The sequence below is a fragment of the Salvelinus alpinus genome, chromosome 21 (genome assembly GCF_045679555.1).
Source record: "Salvelinus alpinus chromosome 21, SLU_Salpinus.1, whole genome shotgun sequence".
In the NCBI taxonomy this organism is placed as follows: Eukaryota; Metazoa; Chordata; class Actinopteri; order Salmoniformes; family Salmonidae; genus Salvelinus; species Salvelinus alpinus.
The window spans coordinates 36,420,289-36,447,137 of record NC_092106.1 but is presented as its reverse complement, the minus strand read 5'-3'; the positions used below and the strand labels follow the sequence as shown (position 1 = coordinate 36,447,137).

The 26,849-nt window shown below is 43.0% G+C and overlaps 1 protein-coding gene across 6 annotated transcripts in view; it reads right to left on the bottom strand.

Moving 5' to 3' along the window:
* The window catches only part of slc36a4 (solute carrier family 36 member 4), a 224,474-nt gene that overhangs the window by 186,475 nt on the left and 11,150 nt on the right, over positions 1–26,849 (bottom strand). For 5 of the 6 annotated variants that reach the window (XM_071357905.1, XM_071357906.1, XM_071357907.1 and 2 more), the window contains exons 7-9: positions 25,218–25,302; positions 19,626–19,898; positions 7,388–7,486 (exon numbers count right to left, since the gene is read on the bottom strand). In XM_071357905.1, coding sequence (XP_071214006.1) covers positions 7,388–7,486; positions 19,626–19,898; positions 25,218–25,302 — 457 coding nt within the window. The remainder of the gene's footprint in view (positions 1–7,387; positions 7,487–19,625; positions 19,899–25,217; positions 25,303–26,849) is intronic. The other variant, XM_071357908.1, reaches the window with a different exon arrangement.

The following is a 26,849-nucleotide window of genomic DNA, read 5'->3' as shown; positions in this document are numbered from 1 at the left end:
ACACACACACACACACACACAGGGAGACCGTCACACACACACACACAGGGAGACCGACACACACACACACAGGGAGACCGACACACACACACACACAGGGAGACCGACACACACACAGGGAGACCGACACACACACAGGGAGACCGACACACACACAGGGAGACCGACACACACACACCCACACACACACACACACCCACACACACACACACACACACACACACACACACACAGGGAGACCGACACACACACACACACACACAGAGACCGACACACACACACACACACACACACAGGGAGACCGACACACACACACACACACACACACAGGGAGACCGACACACACCGACACACACACACAGGGAGACCGACACACACCGACACACACACACAGGGAGACCGACAAACACCGACACACACACACAGGGAGACCGACAAACACACACAGGGAGACCGACAAACACACACACAGGGAGACCGACAGAGAGAGAGACACAGAGAGAAAAGGGAAGATAAAGCAGTAGACTGGGTAGAGGAGCATGGTAAATGAGAAACAGAAAGAGAAAATGAAAGCAAATATAGAGACAAGGTCAGATGAAAGACAAAAAATATTCAATGAGGACACTAAACTATTTGAAGTTTATCAGTGCTGAAATGTTATAATCATCATTAATTCCCCCAAATATGTGTTCTTGACCATGAATATCAAAGTGATAAGTCATTTCTTTCTCAAGGCGTCCGTCCGACACTGAGGTTGAAACTGGTTCATCAGCCCCCCTCTCCCCTTCGGTTAGACGCTCTCGCCACTACCTTAGCACTCGAGCGGCTAATATGCAGGCAGATTAAGCAGTCACACAACGCTAAAGAACAGCCTCTCTCTCTCTGCCTGTAGTCATGACAACAGTTCTCCTTCATTGACCTATCCAACTAATTTGTCATCAATTAAAGGTTAATTAAAGGTTAATTGATGGCAATTTAGTATTAAGGCAATGAAGAGGGCAATATGGGATTGTCAGTAGGGAAGGGAGGCCTAGCCAGCTATTATCTCCCAGCCAATCACCTGCCGCCAACCGCGCATTGCAACAAATCAGGAGTAGCAGCATTAAGCCAATCACCTGAGTCATTGTGTCGTCTTTCTCGCACCACAGCAACCCAACAGCCATTTTGTGTTTATGCCAAAAGGTTGAGACCTCAACTAACTACTGCTGACCTCAGGTTGGCCACAATACCCTTGTAATGAGAGAAGTGGTCAAAGGTCCCTGCTACCAGTAAGACATGATCGCTTCACATTATATTACTGAACGGTATTACATCACCCTAGGCAGATTTTCTCTACTGTTAGTCTTGGGCCAGAGTATAGCGTGTGTGTGCGCGCAAAATGAGGCTGTGGATCTGTTCATACATCACTCGCAGAGCAGGCAAAGAGTGTGACAGAGACAAAGTGTGTTTGCATATGTGGAGACTGGATTTTGTTTGGGTGTAAATGGGCATGCTATGATACATGTCAAAATGAGCTTGGGATGTGCTTGTGTACATACGTCCTGTCCATGTATATTACTGAACAGTGTGTGTCCATGAATATGGATAAGTAAGAGAGTGTAGCCTACGTTAGTAAGAGCGCCTGCATTGCATGTGGGGTGTAGGTAGCTATGTGTATGTCTATATGTATGAATACATACGTACGTACCAGTGGTTTCAACACAAACTTGGCCGGGGGCATTTTTTTATAGATATTCATTTTTTTAGTGTGTAGATCAGTTTTAGTATTGCAGATAGACTGTAGCTTCCAATGTAATTGTCTACATCACTTCCAATCCCCCATATATGTTTCAGCAAAAAATATATATTTTTATATATATATTTTTCCTTTATTACCACCCAGGCCAAGGGTATTAGATGAAGTCTATTTATACAGAAACCTACAGTGAGCAAGGCTCAATCAGCCCTCTGCAGAGCTCACCTCCTGCGCAGAGAAGCAGGCAGCGCTGGGTAGAGGAGCCAAGCACAGTGTATGTATGTATTAGCATTACATAACAGTCAGCCTCCACACCCGAAAAACCCTTTAAGAAACCCCCAGCCCAATAAAACCCTGGTTTGAGGCAGGAGCCGAATCCCCATCCCTAATTGCAATATTTATGTCCTCTGCTACATTTGTCATTCTGGAATTTCAATCGATCAGGCTGGCCAGCTGAAGCTTCAGCCTCAGAATTTTAGTTCAAAAGAAGTGTCTCCGGCAGGCCATAGGAAAATACTAGACCTGCCATTAAAGACAAAGAAATTAGGTGAGCCACGGAGGAGAAAGGGGGCTCTGGAAAACAGATTAAGACACGAGACCGAGGGGAAAACCTTTTTGCCTGTTGCACTTACTAGGTCAGCATTTCTGTTAGAAAAGAGAGAGAGAGGGCGGGAGAGGGAGAGAGAGAGGGCGGGAGAGGGAGAGAGAGAGGGCGGGAGAGGGAGAGAGAGCGAGAGGGCGGGAGAGGGAGAGAGAGCGAGAGGGCGGGAGAGGGAGAGAGAGCGAGAGGGCGGGAGAGGGAGAGAGAGAGAGAGGGCGGGAGAGGGAGAGAGAGCGAGAGGGCGGGAGAGGGAGAGAGAGAGAGAGGGTGGGAGAGGGAGAGGAGAGAGAGAGGGAGGGAGAGGGAGAGAGAGAGAGAGAGAGAGGGCGGGAGAGGGAGAGAGAGAGAGAGGGGGGGAGAGAGGGAGAGAGGGAGAGGGGGGAGAGGGAGAGAGAGAGAGGGCGGGAGAGGGAGAGAGAGAGAGAGGGGGGGAGAGGGAGAGAGAGAGAGAGGGCGGGAGAGGGAGAGAGAGAGAGAGGGCGGGAGAGGGAGAGAGAGAGAGAGGGCGGGAGAGGGAGAGAGAGAGAGGGCGGGAGAGGGAGAGAGAGAGAGAGGGCGGGAGAGGGAGAGAGAGAGAGAGGGCGGGAGAGGGAGAGAGAGAGGGCGAGAGAGGGAGAGAGGGCGAGAGAGGGAGAGAGAGAGAGAGGGCGGGAGAGAGAGAGAGAGAGAGAGAGAGAGGGCGAGAGAGAGAGAGAGAGAGAGGGCGAGAGAGAGAGAGAGAGAGAGGGCGGGAGAGGGAGAGAGAGAGAGAGGGCGGGAGAGGGAGAGATAGAGGGTGGGAGAGAGAGAGGGAGATAGAGGGTGGGAGAGAGAGAGGGCGGGAGAGGGAGAGGGCGAGAGAGGGAGAGGGCGAGAGAGAGGGAGAGAGAGAGGGTGGGAGAGGGAGAGAGAGAGAGAGAGAGGGCGGGAGAGGGAGAGAGAGAGAGAGGGCGGGAGAGGGAGAGATAGAGGGTGGGAGAGAGAGAGGGAGATAGAGGGTGGGAGAGAGAGAGGGCGGGAGAGGGAGAGGGCGAGAGAGAGGGTGGGAGAGGGAGAGAGAGAGAGGGTGGGAGAGGGAGAGAACAAGAAAGAGAGAAAAGTAAGATAATGAAAACCAGATATGCATTTCTAAACCTGAGGGTCTGACACAAAATTGTGCCATTTCGAACTTTATCTGCAACGTTATATTATTTTGTACGACTACAGCGGTTTCCCCTATCCAGCTGTACAGAGGGGTATCGTTCGAGGGGCAACACAATGGAATATAACGTTGCACATAAAGTTTGGAATGACAATTTCATGTGTACAACATCTAAAAGACCTGCGTCACTATACTTAGAGCTTTGCAGTTTAGAAAAGGTATTTGGGTGTTTTTGCAGCCTTTGTTCATGTTTATCTGTGGCCCCCATATTGCAGAACAAGCAACGAGGAAGAGTATCACGAGTTGGGGTAAGTTTCTCAAAACCAAGTGAAATTACAAAAAAAAGTGTCTAGACCCTTATAACAAACATTTTAATTTGGTTAAAAAAAACTGTCCTTTAACAGATGTAGTTTAAAATGTCCTTTCTCTCTCTCTCTCTTCAGAGTGGCTCTCTGAATTAAACGGAACCCAGAGCAGTATTATGTAAATCAGAGGAGTAGATCACTGGCAACAGATCTCTGGGTGCACATTGGATCTACTGTAGCGTGAAGACACAAATAAGCAGCAACGCCTTCTCCGTTCAAATAGAAAGCAAAGCCCAGGGAAAGTGGAGAGATCAAAGTCATGGAAATCTCTCTGCACAAAACAGCCTATCTACACAGTATACAAATAACCTGCCAAGAGAACCAGGGAGCCTGTGTCAATAGCCACAAGTAGCGGTCTCTCTTTAAAATAAGATTAGAACAATTGTTCTGTGCCGGACTACATTTTTGGGGGCTTTTCTCGCCCTCACCCTCCCCCCCTCCCTGGAGCCAGAGGAGAAAACTTTAACAAATTCACCAAAGACTTTCACCCACGGCCTGTATCCATCTGCTAACTGCCCTGGACTTGATGGAGGAGTTAGAGGTAAGAGGCCAAACACTACCTATAAACTCCCTGGAATCAAACACTACCTATAAACTCCCTGGAATCAAACACTACCTATAAACTCCCTGGAATCAAACACTACCTATAAACTCCCTGGAATCAAACACTACCTATAAACTCCCTGGAATCAAACACTACCTATAAACTCCCTGGAATCAAACACTACCTATAAACTCCCTGGAATCAAACACTACCTATAAACTCCCTGGAATCAAACACTACCTATAAACTCCCTGGAATCAAACACTACCTATAAACTCCCTGGAATCAAACACTACCTATAAACTCCCTGGAATCAAACACTACCTATAAACTCCCTGGAATCAAACACTACCTATAAACTCCCTGGAATCAAACACTACCTATAAACTCCCTGGAATCAAACACTACCTATAAACTCCCTGGAATCAAACACTACCTATAAACTCCCTGGAATCAAACACTACCTATAAACTCCCTGGAATCAAACACTACCTATAAACTCCCTGGAATCAAACACTACCTATAAACTCCCTGGAATCAAACACTACCTATAAACTCCCTGGAATCAAACACTACCTATAAACTCCCTGGAATCAAACACTACCTATAAACTCCCTGGAATCAAACACTACCTATAAACTCCCTGGAATCAAACACTACCTATAAACTCCCTGGAATCAAACACTACCTATAAACTCCCTGGAATCAAACACTACCTATAAACTCCCTGGAATCAAACACTACCTATAAACTCCCTGGAATCAAACACTACCTATAAACTCCCTGGAATCAAAAATAGAGGCATCCAAAGGTGCAGCACACAGCCTTGCGCTAATCTACCGTCTTAAAATACTTACTTACTTACAGTCTTAGTTTATCCTTGAGAGGAGGGAGAGAGATCTTCTGGTAAGGTGAGGATTAAAGGTGGTTTAGATGATTGTTTGGAAAGAAACCTGCAACCCAGCTTAATAACCTTCCTTTAAACCCTGAAGCCCAAAGCCAAAACACCTAAAAGTTGCTTTAGCTGGCCTAGCCAACACAATTAGCATTAGCGCCAAGAGTATCTGCAGGGAGCTGAACTAGTTCTCTGTTTTATGAACTTTGTGCTGGAGAGACAGGTGGAGAATGTACAGATAAAGGTATGTCAGTAAGTGAGAAGCACACCAAAGCACTTTGGCCCAGTTTTTAGTGCTAGAAGGAACCATAGTTCGAGCTAACAGAAGTCAAGTACCTACTGGAGATGTGGGAAAGGAAAGGGGACACCTAAATCACAACTGAACGCATTCAACCGAAATGTGTCTTCCGCATTTAACCCAACCCCTTCCCTCTGTTAGATACGCTTTTACTGGCAGCAGCGCCGGCCAATCAGTTATTACCAATTGGCCCAGTGACACCCGTTTCAGGCCGGCTCTCTCCCTTCCCCATTGCTTATCCCAGGGGAATGGTGTGAAGATCACATCCCCAGGCGGATAATTACCCTGTCAGGGTGACTGAGAGAACCCATATGGTCGTGGATCACTACCAGAGAGAGAGGAGAGAGAGAAGGCACTCAGAGAGAGTGGAACGGGATAACTGGAGGAGGCTTAACTACTTCAATTATTTATTTACTTTATCTGCTATCATTCATTCTTCCTTCCTGGTCATCTATCCTATCTGAGCAGCGTCAGCAATTCTCTCCACAACCTTTCTCTCTTATTTTGTACTCTTCTCTTCTTCTTCCTCCCTCTGTAAGGAGATGTGCTGATCCGGAGGGGCCTGGCTGTCGGGTTGTCGTGGTGACGTGTCGGCCATCACCCTGTGCCCACCGGTTGGCTGATTAATGGGTTAGCGGCGGTCAGGGAGTATTCCTCTGCCCCTCTGTCAACACACCGTGGTACCACCTCATACATCATCATGCCCATGGCGGGCGCACACACACACACACACACACACACACACACACACACACACACACACACACACACACACACACACACACACACACACACACACACACACACACACACACACACACACACACACACACACACACACACACACACACACACACACACACACACACTTATCCTTATCTGCAGGACACCATCCCCATCAAATCCCCAGCTCCAGCTGAATCCCCATCCCCACTGAATCCCCAGCTCCACTGAATCCCCATCCCCACTGAATCCCCATCCCCACTGAATCCCCATCCCCACTGAATCCCCAGCTCCACTGAATCCCCATCCCCACTGAATCCCCATCCCCACTGAATCCCCATCCCCACTGAATCCCCATCCCCACTGAATCCCCAGCTCCACTGAATCCCCATCCCCACTGAATCCCCATCCCCACTGAATCCCCAGCTCCACTGAATCCCCAGCTCCACTGAATCCCCATCCCCACTGAACCCCAGCTCCAGCTGAATCCCCAGCTCCAGCTGAAGGTTAGCGTCAGCTTAACCCTCTGATTAGCCCAGTTTAACCCTCTCACCAGGAGTTATCATTGGACTTTTCCATTCTTCAACCCTCTCATCGGAGGTCAGCATTTAACCTAGCTAAGGTTAACCTAACGTAGCAGGCACACCTGAGCAGCGTTGTTCTTTCTACTCCTGATGAGAAAAAAATTAAATGCCGGGGGAGGTTCACTTTCACACTGTTCATCCGATCCAGTAAATGTGGAGGAGGAGTTTAGATGGAGTGGTGTCGACTTGTTGACGTCCAAAAGCGGAAGTCAGGCTTCTCTTTTCATTTCCCTTGAAAACCAGATGCATCCTCTTGTTAACGACCACGCTGAGGGTAAGATGAGTATGTGATCTCATCATCCTCACTATTCACCCATTATATGACATTAACACTAATACTATCCTTGGCTTGAACATTCTCTAAGCCATGCAGTGTTCAAGGCTTTTAACTGCAGCCGTGGCCCGTGGTCCCCAATCATCATCCAATCCAGAGCTGGTCACATAAGTGCCGGAACCAATCAGGTGTTTCTAACTACATAAGGGTTTGGGCAAATAGAGTCCCAGTTGTTGAAGAGTACTTACCACTCCGATGCCTTCGAAGGCAAAGATGGCTGTTCCGAAGAAGAAGGGGAACTTGCCCAAGGGGGAAGTGAGAGGGAGACGTTGAAGGTCCCCAAAATCCTGTCAGAGAGGGGCGACAGCAGACAGAAGAGCAGGCGTTTAGGAAAACAGGGACAATGACAGTCTGTCAGAGAGGGGCGACAGCAGACAGAAGAGCAGGCGTTTAGGAAAACAGGGACAATGACAGTCTGTCAGAGAGGGGCGACAGCAGACAGAGGAGCAGGCGATTAGGAAAACAGGGACAATGACAGTCTGTCAGAGAGGGGCGACAGCAGACAGAGGAGCAGGCGTTTAGGAAAACAGGGACAATGACAGTCTGTCAGAGAGGGGCGACAGCAGACAGAGGAGCAGGCGATTAGGAAAACAGGGACAATGACAGTCTGTCAGAGAGGGGCGACAGCAGACAGAAGAGCAGGCGTTTAGGAAAACAGGGACAATGACAGTCTGTCAGAGAGGGGCGACAGCAGACAGAGGAGCAGGCGATTAGGAAAACAGGGACAATGACAGTCTGTCAGAGAGGGGCGACAGCAGACAGAGGAGCAGGCGTTTAGGAAAACAGGGACAATGACAGTCTGTCAGAGAGGGGCGACAGCAGACAGAGGAGCAGGCGTTTAGGAAAACAGGGACAATGACAGTCTGTCAGAGAGGGGCGACAGCAGACAGAGGAGCAGGCGATTAGGAAAACAGGGACACTAACACATTAGTCTGTCAGAGGAGCTACTCCCATAAGGGCCTATAGAACAGAATCAACTTCCTCATGACTGCCAAGGACACAAGAGACACTGGCTCAGAGACACAGTGAAGAGAGGGCAAGATTTCCCCTGACTCACAAATAAAACCAAGTGAGACAGCGAGAGGGAAGAGAAAAAGAAGAATCCCAGGCACAGAGTGGAAGGAATGAATGAAAGGACAGTAAGAGAGTCCCATAACACATTAGTCAGAGACTAAGAGACAGAACAGAAAGAGAGGGAGGAGAAATGGAGTTAGGTCACCTAGCCGTCAACCCATTAACCTAACGGTGAATTAGGGATGCAGTGTTGTGTTCCCCTGTGGACGCGTGTCGTCTACCGCGTCACACAGAGACGCCCAGCGACTGACAGGGATCCTAATGAATCTATTTAAAACTTAATTCAGCTGGTGATTGATGAGGGCTGTTCACAAGGGCACCTAGACCACTGACCGGAACACTGCCCAGCCACCCACCCACACAGCTGAGGGATGAGCTGTGCCACACACACTCGCAGATACACAACCCTGGCTGGCACAACCTTCTGTGGGAAATCTAAAACAGCAATCAACGCTGGATTACACGACACGTCAGGAACACTTACATCTGATGTCAATCTGCTCCAAAAGGCCTAATTGTATTCTTAGAATGACCTTGGGAACAGTCCAAGTAGACAAGCTTTTAAACGTTGTTCTTCATCGCTCATAGAAACAAAGTGCACCCTGACACTGACTGTTCAAATCTTTCATTGTAAACACAAGTCATGGACCCTATACTTTATTGGAAATGGAAATCGCCCGGAGAACCATGTCTCACAGGAGACGTGTAGTGGCTACAATGGAGAACCATGTAGTGCTGAGCATGCTTTTTGAAATCGGTTCGGTTTTGGTTCATTCTATAAAAAAAATATCAGTTTTCGATTTCAGTTTTGATAATGTTTTTACACATTAAATGCACTATGTGGGTTGAACGTTGTAATAACACTGAACAAAACAATTAATAAAAGTCCCAAGATGGTAGTCATAGCCGCAGGTAGTAGTTTGGGGGGAAGGGGGAGTGAACAGGCGACTCCAGGATGCTGGCCTTCAAGGCAGAGTGGCAAAGAAAAAGCCATATCTCAGACTGCCAATAAAAAAGAAAAGATTAAGATGGATATTTAACTAGGCAAGTCAGTTAAGAACACATTCTTATTTTCAATGATGGCCTAGGAACAGTGGGTTAACTGCCTTGTTCAGGGGCAGAACAACAAATTTTTACCTTGTCAGCTCCGGGATTCTATCTTGCAACCTTACAGTTAACTAGTCCAATGCTCTAACCACCTGCCTCTCATTGTACTCCACGAGGAGCCTGCCTGTTACGCGAATGCAGCAAGAAGCCAAGGTAAGTTGCTAGCTAGCATTAAACTTATCTTATAAAAAACAATCAATCTTAACATAATCACTAGTTAACTACACATGGTTGATGATATTACTAGTTTATCTAGCGTGTCCTGCGTTGCATATAATCGATGCGCCTACTTCGACAAACGGAGAGGATTTAACAAGCACATTTGCGAAAAAAGCACTGTCGTTGCACTAATGTACCTAACCATAAACATCAATGTCTTTCTTTAAAATCAATACACAAGTATATATTTTTAAACCTGCATATTTAGTTAATATTGCCTGCTAACATGAATTTCTTATAATTAGGGAAATTGTGTCACTTCTCTTGCGTTCCGTGCAAGCAGTCAGGGTATATGCAGCAGTTTGGGCCGCCTGGCTCATTGCGAACTGTGTGAAGTCCATTTATTCCTAACAAAGGCCGTAATTAATTTGCCAGAATTGTACATAATTATGACATAACATTGAAGGTTGTACAATGTAACAGCAATATTTAGACTTAGGGATGCCATCCGTTAGATAAAATACGGAACGGTTCTGTATTTCACTGAAAGAATAAATGTTTTGTTTTCGAAATGATAGTTTCCGGATTCGACCATTTTAATGACCAAAGGCTCGTATTTCTGTGTGTTATTATGTTATAATTAAGTCTATGATTTGATAGAGCAGTCTGAGTGAGCGGTGGTAGCCAGCAGCAGGCTCGTAAGCATTCATTCAAACAGCACTTTCGTGCGTTTGCCAGCAGCTATTGCGCTGTTTATGACTTCAAGCCTATCAACTCCAGAGATTAGGCTGGTGTAACCGATGTGAAATGTCTAGCTAGTTAGCGGGGTGCGTGCTAATAGCGTTTCAAACGTCACTCGCTCTGAGACTTAGAGTAGTTGTTCTCCTTGCTCTGCATGGGTAACGCTGCTTCGAGGGTGGCTGTTGTCGATGTGTTCCTGGTTCGTGCCCAGGTAGGAGCGAGGAGAGAGACGGAAGCTATACAGTTACACTGGCAATACTAAAGTGCCTATAAGAACATCCAATAGTCAAAGGTATATGAAATACAAATCGTATAGAGAGAAATAGTCCTATAATTCCTATAATAACTACAACCTAAAACTTCTTACCTGGGAATATTGAAGAGTCATGTTAAAAGGAACCACCAGCTTTCATATGTTCTCATGTTCTGAGCAAGGAACTGAGCAAGGAACTGAGCAAGGAACTTTTTTACGTGACACATATTGCACTTTTACTTTCTTCTCCAACACTTTGTTTTTGCATTATTTAAACCAAATTGAACATGTTTCATTATTTATTTGAGGCTAAATAGATTTTATTGATGTATTATATTAAGTTAAAATAAGTGTTAATTCAGTATTGTTGTAATTGTCATTATTACAAATGAATGGGGGGAAAAAATATATATATAAAAATAAATAAATAAAAATCGGCCGATTAATCGGTATCGGCTTTTTTTGGTCCTCCAATAATCGGTATCGGTATCGGCGTTGAAAAATCATAATCGGTCGGAACTCTAGTTGAGACTGGTGTTTTGCGGCTACTATTTAATGAAGCTGCCAGTTGAGGGCTTGTGAGGCGTTTGTTTCTCAAACTAGACACTCTAATGTACTTGTACTCTTGCTCAGTTGTGCACCGGGGCCTCCCACTCCTCTTTCTATTCTGGTTATAGACAGTTTTTGCTGTTCTGTGAAGGGAGTAGTACACAGCGTTGTAAGAGAGCTTCAGTTTCTTGGCAATTTCTCGTATGGAATAGCCTTCATTTCTCAGAACAAGAATAGACTGACAAGTTTCAGAAGAAAGATCTTAGTTTCTGCCCATTTTGAGCCTGTAATCGAACCCACAAATGCTGATGCTCCAGATGCTCCAGTCTAAAGATCAGTTGTATTGCTTCTTTAAAGTCAGCACTACAGTTTTCAGCTGTGCTAACATAATTGAAAAAGGGTTTTCTAATGATCAATTAGCCTTTTAAAGTGATAAACTTGGATTAGCTAACACAACGTGCCATTGGAACACAGGAGTGATGGTTGCTGATAATGGACCTCTGTACGCCTATGTAGATATTCCATAAGATAAATCTGCCATTTCCAGCTACAATAGTCATTTACAACATTAACTATGTCTACACTGTATTTCTGATCAATTTGATGTTATTTTAATGAACAAAAAAATGTGCTTTTCTTTCAAAAAGGACATTTCTAAGTGACCCCAAACTTTTGAATGGTAGTGTATTTCTTTTTATCATTTTTTTTTTTCAGGGTGTACTTTTCACTTAGATCATGTATTTTCAGATACGCAAAGCAACCGCTTTCTATCCCTCTCCATCACGTGGTTCTCTCTTCCCTCAGTCTCCGTGTCTGCACCGCACAGACCGGACAAGTTCAAGCAGACACGCAATGGATTATGGTCATTAATTACCACGATTTCTGCGCTAAACTACAGTACCACTCAAAAGTTGACACACCTACCCATTCCAGGGTTTTTCTTTACTTTGACCATTTTCTACATTGTAGAATAATAGTGAAGACATCAAACCTATGATATAACACATATGGAAACATTTAGTAACCAAAAAAAGTGTTAAACAATTCTAAATATATATTATATGAGATTCTTCAAAGTATTCACCCTTTGCATTGATGACAGCTTTACAAACTCTTGGTATTCTCTCAACCAGCTTCATGAGGTAGTCACCTGAAAAGCATTTCAATTAACAGTGCCTTGTTAATAAATTCATTTGTGGAATTTCTTTCCTTCTTAATGCTTTTGAGCCAATCAGTTGTGTTGTGACAAGGTAGGGGTGGTATACAGAAGATAGCCCTATTTGGTAAAAGACCATGTCCATATTATGGCAAGAAAAGCTCAAATAAGCAAAGAGAAACAACAGTCCATCATTACTTTAAGACATTCAAGTAATAGACACATATCAACATCAACTGTTCAGAAGAGACTGTCAAAATCAGGCCTTCATGGTCAAATTGCTGCAAAAAAAACACTACTAAAGGACACCAATAATAAGAAGGTACTTGCTTGGGTCAAGAAACATGAACAATGGACATTAGACTGGTGTAAATCTGTTCTTTGGTCTGATGAGTCCAAATCTGAGATTTTTGGTTCCAACTGCCGTGTCTTTGTGAGACGCACAGTAGGTGAACGGATGATCTCCGCATGTGTGGTTTCCACCGTGAAGCACGGAGGAGGAGGTGTGATGGTGTGGGGGTGATTTGCTGGTGACACTGTCAGTGCTTTATTTAGAATTCAAGGCACACTTAATGAGCATGGCTTCCACAGCATTCTGCAGTGATACGCCATCCCATCTGGTTTGCGCTTAGTAGGACTATCATTTGTTTTTCTCAGGACAATGACCCAACACTCCTCCAGGCTGTGTAAGGGCTATTTGATGAAGAAGGAGAGTGATGGAGTCCTGCATCAGATGACCTTGACTCCACATTCACCAACCTAAACCCAATTGAGATGGTTTGGGATGAGTTGGACCGCAGATTGAAGATAAAGTAGCCAACAAGTGCTCAGCATACAGTTAAAGTCAGAAGTTTACAAACTAATTTTTCAACCACTCCACAAATGTCTTGTTAACACACTATAGTTTTGGCAAGTCGGTTAGGACATCTACTTTGTGCATGACAGAAGTAATTTTTCCATCAACTGTTTGTAGACAGATTATTTCACTTGATCACAATTCCAGTGGGTCAGAAGTAACATACACTAAGTTGACTGTGCCTTTAACCAGCTTGGAGAATTCCATAAAATTATGTCATGGCTTTAGAAGATTCTGATAGACTCAAATGATGGCAATTAGCCTATTGGAGGTGTACCTGTGGATGTATTTCAAGGCCTACCTTCAAACTCAGTATCTCTTTGCTTGACATCATGGGAAAATCAAAAGAAATCAGCCAAGACCTCAGAAAAAGAATTGTAGACCTCCACATGTCTGGTTCATTCTTGGGAGCAATTTCCAAACACCATGAAAGTACCATGTTCATCTGTACAAACAATAGTACACAAGTATAAACACCATGGGCACGCAGCCGTCATACCGCTCAGGAAGGAGACGCGTTCTGTCTCCTAGAGATGAACGTACTTTGGTGCGAAAGGTGCAAATCAATCCCAGAACAACAGAAAAGGACCTTGTGAAGATGCTGGAGGAAACAGGTACAAAACTATCTATATCCACTGTAAAACGAGTCCTACATCGACATAACCTGAAAGGCCACTCAGCAAGGAAGTAGCCACTGCTCCAAAACTGCCATAAAAAAGCCAGACTATGGTTTGCAACTGCACATGGGGACAAAGATCGTACTTTTTGGAGAAATGTGCTCTGGTCTGATGAAACAAAAATAGAACTGTTTGGCTATCATGACCATCGTTATGTTTGGAGGAAAAAGTGTAGGCTTGCAAGCCGAAGAACACCATCCCAACCGTGAAGCACGGGGATGGCAGCATCCATGCTGTGGGAGTGCTTTGCTGCAGGAGGGACTGATGCACTTCACAAAATATATGGCTTCATGAGGAAGGACAATTATGTGGATATATTGAAGCAACATTTCAAGACATCAGTCAGGAAGTTAAAGCTTGGTCGCAAATGGGTCTTCCAAATGGACAATGACCACAAGCATACTTCCAAAGTTGTGGCAAAATGGCTTAACCTAGCGGAACCCCTCGCCAACAGCCAATAAAATTGCAGGACGCCAAATACAAATCAACAGAAATCACATAAATCGGATTTCTCAAACATTCAAGTATTAGGCACCATTTAAAGATCAAATTCTCGTTAATCCAGCCACAGTGTCTGATATAAAAAATGCTTTACAGCGAAAGCTCCACAAACGATTATGTTAGGTCACCACCAACTCACAGAAAAACCCAGCAATTTTTCACGCCAAAGAGAGGAGTCACAAAAAGCACAAATAGAGATAAAATGTATCACTAACCTTTGATGAACTTCATCAGATGACACTCATAGGACTTCATGTTACACAATAGATGTATGTTTTGTTCGGTAAAGTTCATATTTATATCCAAAAATCTTATTTTACATTGGAGTGTTAGATTCAGTAGTTCCAAAACATGCAGTGATATTGCAGAGAGCCACATGAATTCACAGAAATACTCATAATAAATGTTGATGAAAATACAGCTATTATACATTAAACTTTAGATACACTTCTCCTTAATGCAACCGCTGTGTCAGATTTCAAAAAAACTTTACGGAAAAAGCATAATCTGAGAACGGCGCTCAGAGCCCAAACCAGCCAGAGAAATATCTGCCATGTTGGGTAGTCAACATTATTCATAAAAAGCATTATAAATATTCACTTTCCTTTGATGATCTTCATCAGAATGCACTCCCAGGAATCGCAGTTCCACAATAAATGCTTGTTTTGTTCGATAATGTCCATCATTTATGTCCAATAGCTTCTTTTGTTAGGGCGTTTGGTAAACAATCCAAAAGCGCGATCTGGTCCATTCGGACGAAACGTTCAAAAAGTTATATTACAGGTCGAAGAAACTTGTCAAACTAAGTATAGAATCAATCTTTAGGATGTTTTTATCAAAGAAGTTCAATAATGTTCCAACCAGAGAATTCTATTGTCTGTACAAATGCACTGGAACGAGAGCAACCTCTCAAGTAAAAGCGCATGACTGAGAACGAGGCTGTAGGCAGACCCCTTACTCAAACATCTCCCATCCGGCCCCCCTTCACATGAGCAGCCTGAAACCACGTTCTAAAGACGGTTGACATCTAGTGGAAGCCTTAGGAAGTGAAAAATAACCCATATCCCACTGTGTATTCGATAGGGGTGAGTTCAAAAACTAAACTAAAAACCTCAGATTTCCCACTTCCTGTTTGGATTTTTTTCTTAGGTTTTTGCCTGCCATATGAGTTCTGTTATACTCACAGACATCATTCAACCAGTTTTAGAAACTTCAGAGTGTTTTCTATCCAATACTAATAATAATATGCATATATTAGCATCTGGGACTGAGTAGGAGGCAGTTCACTCTGGGCACGCTATTCATCCAAAAGTGAAAATGCTGCCCCCTATCCCAAACAAGTTAAGGACAACAGAGTCAAGGTATTGGAGTGGCCATCACAAAGCCCTGACCTCAATCCTATAGAACATTTTTGGGCAGAACTGAAAAAGTGTGTGTGAGCAAGGAGGCCTACAAACCTGACTCAGTTACACCAGCTCTGTTAGGAGGAATGGGCCAAAATTCACCCAACTTGTGGAAGGCTACCCGAAACGTTTGACCCAAGTTAAATAATTTAAAGGCAATGCTACTAAATACTAATTGAGTGTATGTAAACTTCTGACCCACTGGGAATGTGATGAAAGAAATAAAAGCTGAAATAAATATTGTTTCTACTATTATTCTGACATTTCACATTCTTAAAGTAAAGTGGTGAACCTAACTGACTTAAGACAGGAAATTTTTACTAGGATTAAATGTCAGGAATTATAAATGTATTTGGCTCAGGTGTATGTAAACTTCTGACTTCAACTGTATGTGGGAACTCCTTCAAGACTGTTGGAAAAGCATTCCAGGTGAAGCTGGTTGAGAGAATGCCAAGAGTGTGTAAAGCTGTCAACAAGGCAAAGGGTGGCTACTTTGAAGAAACTAAAATATATTTTGATTTGTTTAAAACTTTTTTGGTTACTACATGATTCCATATGTTTTATTTCATAGTTTTGATGTCTTCAATATTATTCTACAATGTAGAAAATTGTAAAAAAAATTAAAATTTAAAATAAAACATTTAATGAGTAGGTGTCCCTAAACTTTTGACTGGTATTCTATGTAAAATATTGGCCTGCTGGAAACTACAACTCTACATCACACGGTTCAGGCATGATCTGATTTACACTACCGGTCTAAAGTTTTAGAACAATAAAAACTGCAAAAATGTGGGTGAAATGTAAGCAGTTCAAGTCCAGTGAATAACCTGAAATGGTTCAAAGGTAAGCGGTAAACTGCCAGAGGTTAAAAATATAAGTTTACCAGAAGGTTACAAATAACTGAAAAATAATGTACATTTCAGAGTTATAAAAAAAAGCTATTTTCCAGGGAACACGTAAAGGGTTAACAACTTACAGCTGTTCTGCAGCAATGGAAGTAAATTAAGCCTTGAAAGTTGGTGCTAACAATTCCTACAGGTGTCCAAATGTTTGCTGATTACTCTGTCTGTATTAAAGCAGTGTTGGAACAGACTGTTACTACACCCTCTTAAGTATTATTTGGACAGTATTGTACTGCAATAAGTAGTATATTGCTATCATAATGGCAAGAAAAAAGCAATTAACAAAGGAAGCCAGACAGACCATATTAACCCTTAAAAGTGTAGGTCTTTCCTTAAGAGAAATTGCAAAGAAAGCCATGGTGTCAGTGAGTAGTTTTCTACATCATCAAAAGGCACTTGGAAACTGGAGGGAGCTCTGACAGGAAGAGGTCTGACAGACCTAAAGCCAAAACAGAATCAGAAGACAAGTTTCTGAGAGTCAACAGCTTACGTGATAGCCGGCTCACAGGACAACAGCTTCAAGCACAACTTAATACTGGTCGAAGTAAACAAGTCTCAGTTTCAACTGAGACAACTACTGTGATTATTATTATTTGACCATGCTGGTCATTTATGAACATTTGAACATCTTGGCCATGTTCTGTTATAATCTCCACCCGGCACAGCCAGAAGAGGACTGGCTACCCCTCATAGCCTGGTTCCTCTCTAGGTTTCTTCCTAGGTTTTGGCCTTTCTAGGGAGTTTTTCCTAGCCACTGTGCTTCTACACCTGCATTACTTGCTGTTTGGGGTTTTAAGCTGGGTTTCTGTACAGCACTTTGAGATATCAGCTGATGTACGAAGGACTATATAAATACATTTGATTTGATCTGTGAAGAGAAGACTTCAAGCTGCAGGTTTGACAGGTCGAGTAGCAGTAAGAAAGCCATTGCTAAAATGGCAAAATTAGAGAGGCTTGCCTGGGTCATAAAGCACCGCCAGTGGACTACTGAAGACTGAAAGAAGGTCTTATGAATCAAAATTTGAAATCTTCGATTCATCACGCAGGGTTTTTGTACACCATCGAGTAGGTAAAAGGATGGTTCCTCAGTGTGTGACACCAACTGTCAAACATGGAGGAGGATGTCTCGGGCTCTTTTGCTGGATCCAGAGTCGGCGACTTGCACAGAGTGAGTGACACCCTGAACCAAAACTGCTACCACAGCATTTTGCAGCGCCATGCAATACCCTCTGGTGTATTGGTCAAGGGTTTACACTTTCTGGGAACTTCTGCAACAGTGTTAGGAAGAACTTTTCGAACAATATTTGATTTCCATTGTAGAAAGAATGGCACGAGTCTGTTCGGCTGATATGTCTGCCCAAGCTGGCTATTTTGATGAGTCAAAAATGTAGATTACATTTTGTTGAACAAAAGGATTCCATGATTTATTTTTTGTCTCCAATTGTTTATTTGTTCTATTCTTTCATTTCAGAGTACATTAAGACATTAAACTGTGTGAATTTCAATAAAAACTGGAAAAATAGTTGTTCTAAAACTGGAAAAATAGTACTTTAGACCGGTAGTCTCTCTACAGAAACTGCACATCGAGGTCACAACAAAAAAAACTGTAAATTAGTTGTTTAAATGTTGTCGTTTTTTGCAGACCACAGGGAGATTCAATATTTTACACAGACAGCTACTTCCCAGTTCCCACACACACATACAGTAGCTTACACACACACACACACACACACACACACCAGATTGTTCACAGTCAATTGGTAATTGCCAAAGATGCTTACCATTTAACCTACAGGCAATTCAGTTACATAAGCTACATAATTTTTCCGTGATTACGATCTTATCTCATCGCTGCAACTCCCCAACGGGCTCGGGAGAGGCGAAGGTCGAGTCATGCGTCCTCCGAAACATGACCCGCCAAACCACACTTCTTAACACCCGCCCGCTTCACCCGGAAGCCAGCTGCACCAATGTGTCGTAGGAAACACTGTTCAACTGACGGCTGAAGTCAGCCTGCAGGGGCCCGGCCCGCCACAAAGTGTCGCTAGAGTGTGATGAGCCAAGTAAAGCCCGCCCGGCCAAACCCTCCCCTAACGACGCTGGGCCAATTGTGCGCCGCCCTATGGGACTCCCGGTCACCACCGGTTGTGACACATCGAACCCGGGTCTGTAGTGATGCCTCAAGCACTGCGATGCAGTACCTTAGACCACTGCACCACTCAGGAGGCCCTAGCTACATTATCTTTAACCATGTCTCTGTCTGAGGTACACTGAAGACAGGCTTCAGGTCAATATCAAAGCCAACACATGGGGGCGCGTCACCACAACAGTGTAAAAACAGTCTGGAACAGCTGGGGGTATGGTGTGTGTGTCTCACACAGACTTCCTCGATAAGGTGCTGGAGAAAATAGACAAGTCCAAAGAAGAATATATCATCTTCCCACACACCCATTTGAATGACAGATTTTAAGTGCCTAGGTTGAGAACCGTTGTGCAGGTGGACGACAACATCTGGAGCGTGACTACCACATAAACAAACTGTACTAGTGTAGTGTTAAACATGGATAACCGTTTCCCATTGACTTATTCCACTTACCGTCATGATGCACTGGAAGAAGATGATGACCCTGACGGCCACAACAACAGTGTAAACTACAACAGTGTAAACAACAACAGTGTAAACTACAACAGTGTAAACAACAACAGTGTAAACAACATGCTTACCGTCGTGATGCACTGGAAGATGATGATGACCCTGACGGCCACAACAACAGTGTAAACTACAACAGTGTAAACAACAACAGTGTAAACTACAACAGTGTAAACAACAACAGTGTAAACTACAACAGTGTAAACAACATGCTTACCGTCGTGATGTACTGGAAGATGATGATGACGCTGACGGCCACAACAACAGTGTAAACAACAACAGTGTAAACTAAAACAGTGTAAACAACATGCTTACCGTTGTGATGTACTGGAAGATGATGATGACCCTGACAGCCACAACAACAGTGTAAACAACAACAGTGTAAACAACATGCTTACCGTCGTGATGTACTGGAAGATGATGATGACGCTGACGGCCATGCAGACGTTGGCCAGCAACGACAGGACGGCCATGTTCTTCAGGTCCTTCATGAACACCAGCAGGATGAGGAAGGGCAGGAAGAAGAGCATGTAAAGACGCAGGTCCAGTGCCCAGGGCTCAGAGGGCACCATGGTGGGTAGAGGGACCGGGGCTGGCACCATGGAGGAGTTGGCGAATGACAGGGATTCATCTGCCAGGGTGATGTTTACACCTTGGTATCCCTCAACGACCTAGAGAGGAAGGAATGGATACACACAGGTGCACGCACACACACACACACACACATGCACACACACACAAAAAGGTGTGATTAATGGTAGTCATGAGTGAAACTCACCTCACCCCATCACCCTGAAGGAACCTTCTGAAGGAACCTCCCGATAAACCTTTAGATAGAGATCCCACTAAATCTACAGACTGCAATTAAGGCTACTGCGTGTTCTCTCCTTGCCAGAGAAAAACATTTTAGGAGCTTATCATGGAAGTGAAGAAGTGGATTGGCCTCGTGCTTGTCGATAAGTGAAGTGGATTGGCCTCGTGCTTGTCGATAAGTGAAGTGGATTGGCCTCTTGCTTGTCGATAAGCAGCTCTCCCGCTTCTATCAACAACAAAAGATTTTCCCAGAGAAAAACTATCAGAAAACTTTCTGGGATTAATGAATATTCAACACAACACCAGGGAGTGGACTAGAAATGGGAGGGGGTAGAGGAGATGAGGGGGGCTCCAAATTATATCCCCATGATTCCATCTTATTCCACAGCTCAGACAGGCTAGAAAGATCAGGGTTTCATTAAATTAGACTGTCTGCTATTACATTTTAGTCATTTAGCAGACACTCTTATCCAGAGCGACTTAAGAGTAGCAATTGGCATTAACAATTGACATCAACAGATCTTTCACCTAGTCGGTCGGGGGATTCAAACCAGCAACCTTTCGGTTACTAGCCCAACGCTCTTAACCACTAGTCTCCCAGTCCCAGAGGTGGAGGGCTACGAATGCAGGGAGAGAAATGGTGCTACCTGAAAATACAGTGGGTAGTTCGTTCACCCATTAACCCATCACCCATTTATAATTATCATAAGTCACTCACTCACCACCTCGTGCTACTCAGGGTGTTGTTTTAAATAAAAACAGGTTCTCAATTGATGACCTTGCTTTAAAGAATGATTAAATAAATCTAACTAAAGTGCTTATTAATTCGTCATATCACCCCCATTCACCACATTCTTCAGTCACTAATGGGAATACTGTAGCGATCCATCTACACAGCTACTCCACGTCACCCATAAACCATCAGCAGTATGAGCATTCAAAAAGTATTCAGACCCCTTCACTTTTTCCACATTTTGTTACATTACAGCCTTATTGTAAAATATGTGTTATTTTTTTTATTCCTCAATCTACAAAACACAATGCCCCATAATGACAGGCAATGCCTTCAACCTTATGGCTTGGTTTTTGCTCTGACATGCACTGTCAACTGTGAGACCTTATATAGACAGCGGTGTGCCTTTCCAAATCATGTCCAATCCATTGAATCTATAATCAAGTTGTAGAAACAGCTCAAGAATGATCAATGGAAACAGGATTCACCTAAGCTCAATTTCGAGTCTCAGAGCAAACGGTCTGAATACTTATGTAAAGAAGGTAGTTCTGTTTCAAATTTTTAATACAATTTTAATACAATACATTTAATACAATACATTTAATACAAATATCTAAAAACCTGTTTTCGCTTTGTCATTATGTGGTAGTGTGTGAAGTGATGAGGATTTTATTTTATTTTTATCCATTTTAGAATAAGGCTGTAACGTAACAAAATGTGGAAAAACTCAAGGGGTCTGAATATTTTCCGAATGCACTCTATGTAGCTAGCTGTTGTCATACTATGAACACATACAGAGATGGGTATGTATAGGTAACTGCCAAAATAAAGGAAACACTTAAATAAATGAGGGATACAAGAGAGGAAGAGGTGAAGCGAGATGTTTTACTCAGCCCAAAATCTGTCCACGAAAATAAGACGAATTGAGGAATTTTTGTATGGAGGTCAATGAGAAAAAGTGTTGAAGTTGGTCATCAAACTCAATTGCTAATTTGCTTTGTGAGTCTTATTTGATCAAATAGAAGTTTTGTAATGGTTAGGTTGTTGCGAACGCACTGATATAAGTGAACGCACGTGGCATGTTGGCAACATTGAAAAATAAAATGACTATCGGAGTTGTGCCCGTTGTCATAGCGATCATGGATATAACCCGTTTTAGCATGGACATTGCCATTGAGGGCTTCCATCATTTTAAAGTAGTCAACTGGGTGGGGATTCCAATGAGTTGAGAGCAATCAGACAATGAAGTAGAAAATTGACTACTTGAAAAAGGAGATAGCGTCTGTGACAGCATGGGCAGCACTATTAAGGCAATAATGGCACAGATACAAAGACGTATTTCCATTTTTAGAGCAATCACTGGAATATCTTGTCAATATAATAGACATGTATAATGTGTGTGTGTGTGTGTGTGTGTGTGTGTGTGTGTGTGTGTGTGTGTGTGTGTGTGTGTGTGTCTCAGTCACCAGATCTCAACCCAATTGAACACTTGTGGGCGATTCTGGAGTGGCACTTGAGACCGCATTTTCCATCACCATCAACTAAACACCAAATGATGGAATTTCTAGTGGACGAATGTGTCGCATCCCTCCAACAGAGTTCCAGACACTTGCAGAATCTATGCCAAGGTGCATTGAAGCTGTTCTGGCTCATGGTGGCCCAATGCTCGATTAAGAGACTTTTTGTTGGCGTTACCTCTATGTGCTGCTGTAGGTTCAATGGCACAGCCCTGAGAGTGCATTTACTACAGTAATGTATGCCTGCTTGTATAAACTGTGTAGTAAACTGAATATCTACTATGTTTATGCATGTAAGCTTGTTTGTTGTGGATGCCAGGAAATAAATTATGCAAGAAAGATAGAGAGAGAAAGAGACAGAAGGGGGAGGGTAGAGAGGGAGGGGGGATAGAGAGCGACAAAGAGAGAGAGAAAGAGAGAGAGAAAAGACAGTGTGTGGTATTGATTTCATATGATAGAGTAGTACAGGGCTTCCTTCCTAGCTCTAGACAACTAGTATTAAATAATGCACACTGATATAGCCTCACATAATCCCATAAGGAGGAATACTGCATCACATCATCTCATAACTAAGCACCATAGAGAGGAGATGGACACCAGTCCAGTTAGATACTACATATTGCACTTACATACACGTCCCAAAGAACTCCACTGAAATATATCCAGTAACCTATTATTTATTGAATATGGACAATGATAAAAAGATGAGTCCTCTATCTCTATGGCCGGTTGTTGACACACGTATCTGCCCTCTCATTGGCTAGAATGGTACCACCAGATCTTGCCTCCTCCCGCCTGCCTTCCATCTTTGAGGAAATGTATTGCCATTGTTAAAGCGGTCACTGGAATATTGAAAATAAGAATTTGTTCTTAACTGACTTGCCTAGTTAAATAAAGGTAAAATTAATTTTACAATTTTTTTAAATCTCTCGTCAATATAATAGAAAATCGTTATTTTAATAAACTAGTTTTTTTGTAAATAAAGTACTATAATATAAACGACGTGGGCAGACCCAATGTCCTCTAAAGTGGGCACACCTCTAGTATGGACCAATGGCTGTCCAGAATATGATCCTGCTATGACATCAAGCTCTAAAAGAACAAAAGGCGGCATGGTGCACATTCCACCTCTGGCTAAATGGTCGCCATGGATAAAAACTGTGAAAATAAGAGTTTAAAGAGTTAATTTACAGTGAAAACAAAAAGGTATTAGAACCTAGTTTGGGAATAGAGATGTACCCACAATGCAACGGGCCAACCAACCAGCCCTATACAGATCATTAAAGCAATCTAAATATTGTATCAGATGCCTCTGTTTACTTTTTCTAATTCAGAACAACTAGACACTCATATCTCATCTGCCATGTTCGAAAATTCTAAAGCTCTGGTGGCTTTGCCCCATTCAACCCCACTGTTTAACTACCAATAGGAAGCTTTGCTCAGCTTTTGACAAATACATCTTATGTGTGTACTCCTATATGAGCATAAACAATTAGTATATTGAGCCTAAACACACACAGAGAGACCCGGGTCAGCAGTAAATGTTCTCTGATTAACTGAGACCACAGAGAGTACGTAGTACGGCAGTTAGCAGAAGGTCTAATGATGCTACATGTTTGGATTGAGGAGCTGCAACCCAATAAATAACAATAAACTTTGTTAGAGATGGAAAGAGAGAAATTGATTTTTTAAATGTTCCATCATAACGGTTGAAGAATTTCAGTCCATTTCAATATAAGATTGTACCATACTTTATTCACTCTGATATTACTACTCCTGGCTATGCCCTACCAAATAATCACATTTGAGTTTTGAATTAAAGAGGCACTGCATGAAGTCTTTATCGTTGTCCATATGGAAATGGTTGACTATCTATGCTAGTCCATAAGGAAGAGATCACCATCTAATACAGTTTATAAATTGTGTGGGAGCACGAGAGAGAAAGAGAGGCTGAGAAAGTCAGGCAAGCAGAGAGCTCAGAGATGAAACACCACTAGCGTCTCCTAGGGAACGTTGTGTGTCACTGCAAGTCAACCATTAGAACAGCTCAAGAGTTGGGATGACAAGAGGTAATCCTCCAAACACACCATCTAATTGAGGGGTACATCCCCAAGCAACCGGGATTGATAGGTTAGGCAGCTCAGTTGAATATGGGTTATTGGTATACGGCCAATATACCATGGCTAAGGTTTGTTCTTAGGCACAATGCAATATTGGCCAAATATTGGCCATATTTGGTCAATATTACATTGTGCCTAAACTCCAAAAAACCCAGAGTAGTGTATTGCTATTATACTGGTTACCAACGTCGTTAAAGCAGTAAAACGAAATATTTTGTCATACACGTAGTATACGATCTATTATAAACTGGGTGGTTCAAGCCCTGAATGCTGATTGGCTAACATACCACGGGTATGATGAAACATTTATTTTTACTGCTCTAATTACGTTGGTAACCAGTTTATAATAGTAATAAGGTACCTCAGAGGTTTGTGGTATATGGCCAATATACTACGGCTAAGGGTTGTGTCCAGGCACTCCGTTATGCGTCGTGCATAAGAACAGCCCTTAGCCGTGGTATATTGGCCATATACCACACCCCCATGCCTTATTGCTTAAGTATACCACGGCTGTCAGCCATTCAGGGCTCAAACCACCCAGTTAATAATACCAATTCAGTATCTGTACAGGATTGATTTGATTGTGTCAGTGACACATACTTGTGACACACCCATTGCTTTTGATAGATAGGAGTACAGAGACATTTCCACAGGCGTTTGTTTGATTGGTAGGCTTTTAAGAACACACCATATTGGTCTGTATTTGATAGGTGGGTATACGGACACTCAACACACATCTGTTTTTAATTGGTAGGCTTTTAAGAACAACACACTGGTCTGTATTCGATAGGTGGGAACAGAGCCTACCTGTTTTATATTCTCTGCCAGGAACACAAAGTATGCACTGCAGAATCCCAGCTGTGTCAACACCAGGAAGAAGTTGACCAGGTGCCTAGAACAGGACAGGAGGACATGACAGGGACATAAACATGTTAAAACAGCTCTTAAATATCTGGATGGCTTATACGATGATAGAATACAGAAGTTCTGTTCTGTATTACCATTTTACTCTTTAATATTTATGTGCATGAGGGCATTTTCACTGCTAGCAAGCCATTTTTATAAAGTAGCAATAATAAACTAATCAGAATCCTGTCTTGACTCCTCCTCTAGCCTGTCTCTAAATATGTTCCTCACTATAGCTGGTAATTAGCTGATCCAAAATGAATCAGCATATCATGTGTAAAACTCAGAAATCTGGTGATTACACACTGATATTACCGCCGTTGTAGTCAGGTAGTATATTACCGCCGTTGTAGTCAGGTAGTATGTTACCGCCGTTGTAGTCAGGTAGTATATTACCGCCGTTGTAGTCAGGTAGTATATTACCGCCGTTGTAGTCAGGTAGTATATTACTGCTGTTGTAGTCAGGTAGTATGTTACCGCCGTTGTAGCCAGGTAGTATATTACCGCCGTTGTAGCCAGATAGTATATTACCGCCGTTGTAGTCAGGTAGTATATTACTGCTGTTGTAGTCAGGTAGTATGTTACCGCCGTTGTAGCCAGGTAGTATATTACCGCCGTTGTAGTCAGGTAGTATATTACCGCCGTTGTAGCCAGATAGTATATTACCGCCGTTGTAGTCAGGTAGTATATTACCGCCGTTGTAGCCAGGTAGTATATTACCGCCATTGTAGTCAGGTAGTATATTACTGCTGTTGCTTACAATAAGTAATGAAAGGTTTCATTAAAATATATTCAATGAAGTCAAACTGAAGCATTTGAGAGGTAGTGCCGAACAATCAGTCATTGTCAGACCACCACTCAAACCTTGTATTCTATTCAAACGCTACATTAAATGCACTTTTTCCTCAACTATAACACTTAAGCAACCAGTAAGCATTCTGCTGAACCAAAACAGTATCTATGAATCTCAAATGAAAGGCTGTGGTAGTGAATTTAAGTGAGTTAACCCCAATCAATGGAGAGTGCTGTTGGATTGTCAGTTAAGAGTCAATTCATAAGATGCACTTCATAAATGCAATCCATTATCATAGGGGAGTCACATAGATTAGAGCTTCCTCTATGTCAAGCATGAGCACACAGCCGGCGAACCTCAGTAGTGAACTGGCTGTAGAGATATGTATTGTTAACCATCCCTCCTTTAAACATCAAACTATGGCTACCATCCCAAACTGCCTGATATACCATCATCGATTCTTACCACTAGGCTCTTGTTGACCTTTGGTATTTGGTATTTTATTAGGATACCCATTAGCTGTTGCAAAAACAGCAGCTACTCTTCCCGGGTTCCACACAAAACATGACATAATACAGAACATTAATAGACAAGAACAGCTCAAGGACAGAACTACATACATTTTTGTCATAGATATGAGGGATTTGAATAGCTTCTAGCACCCACTGGCCCTAAGAGGACTCATGTGACTACAGCGGTGATGGGTCAAAAATTGACCTCCAGATGAAAAGAGCGTTCTC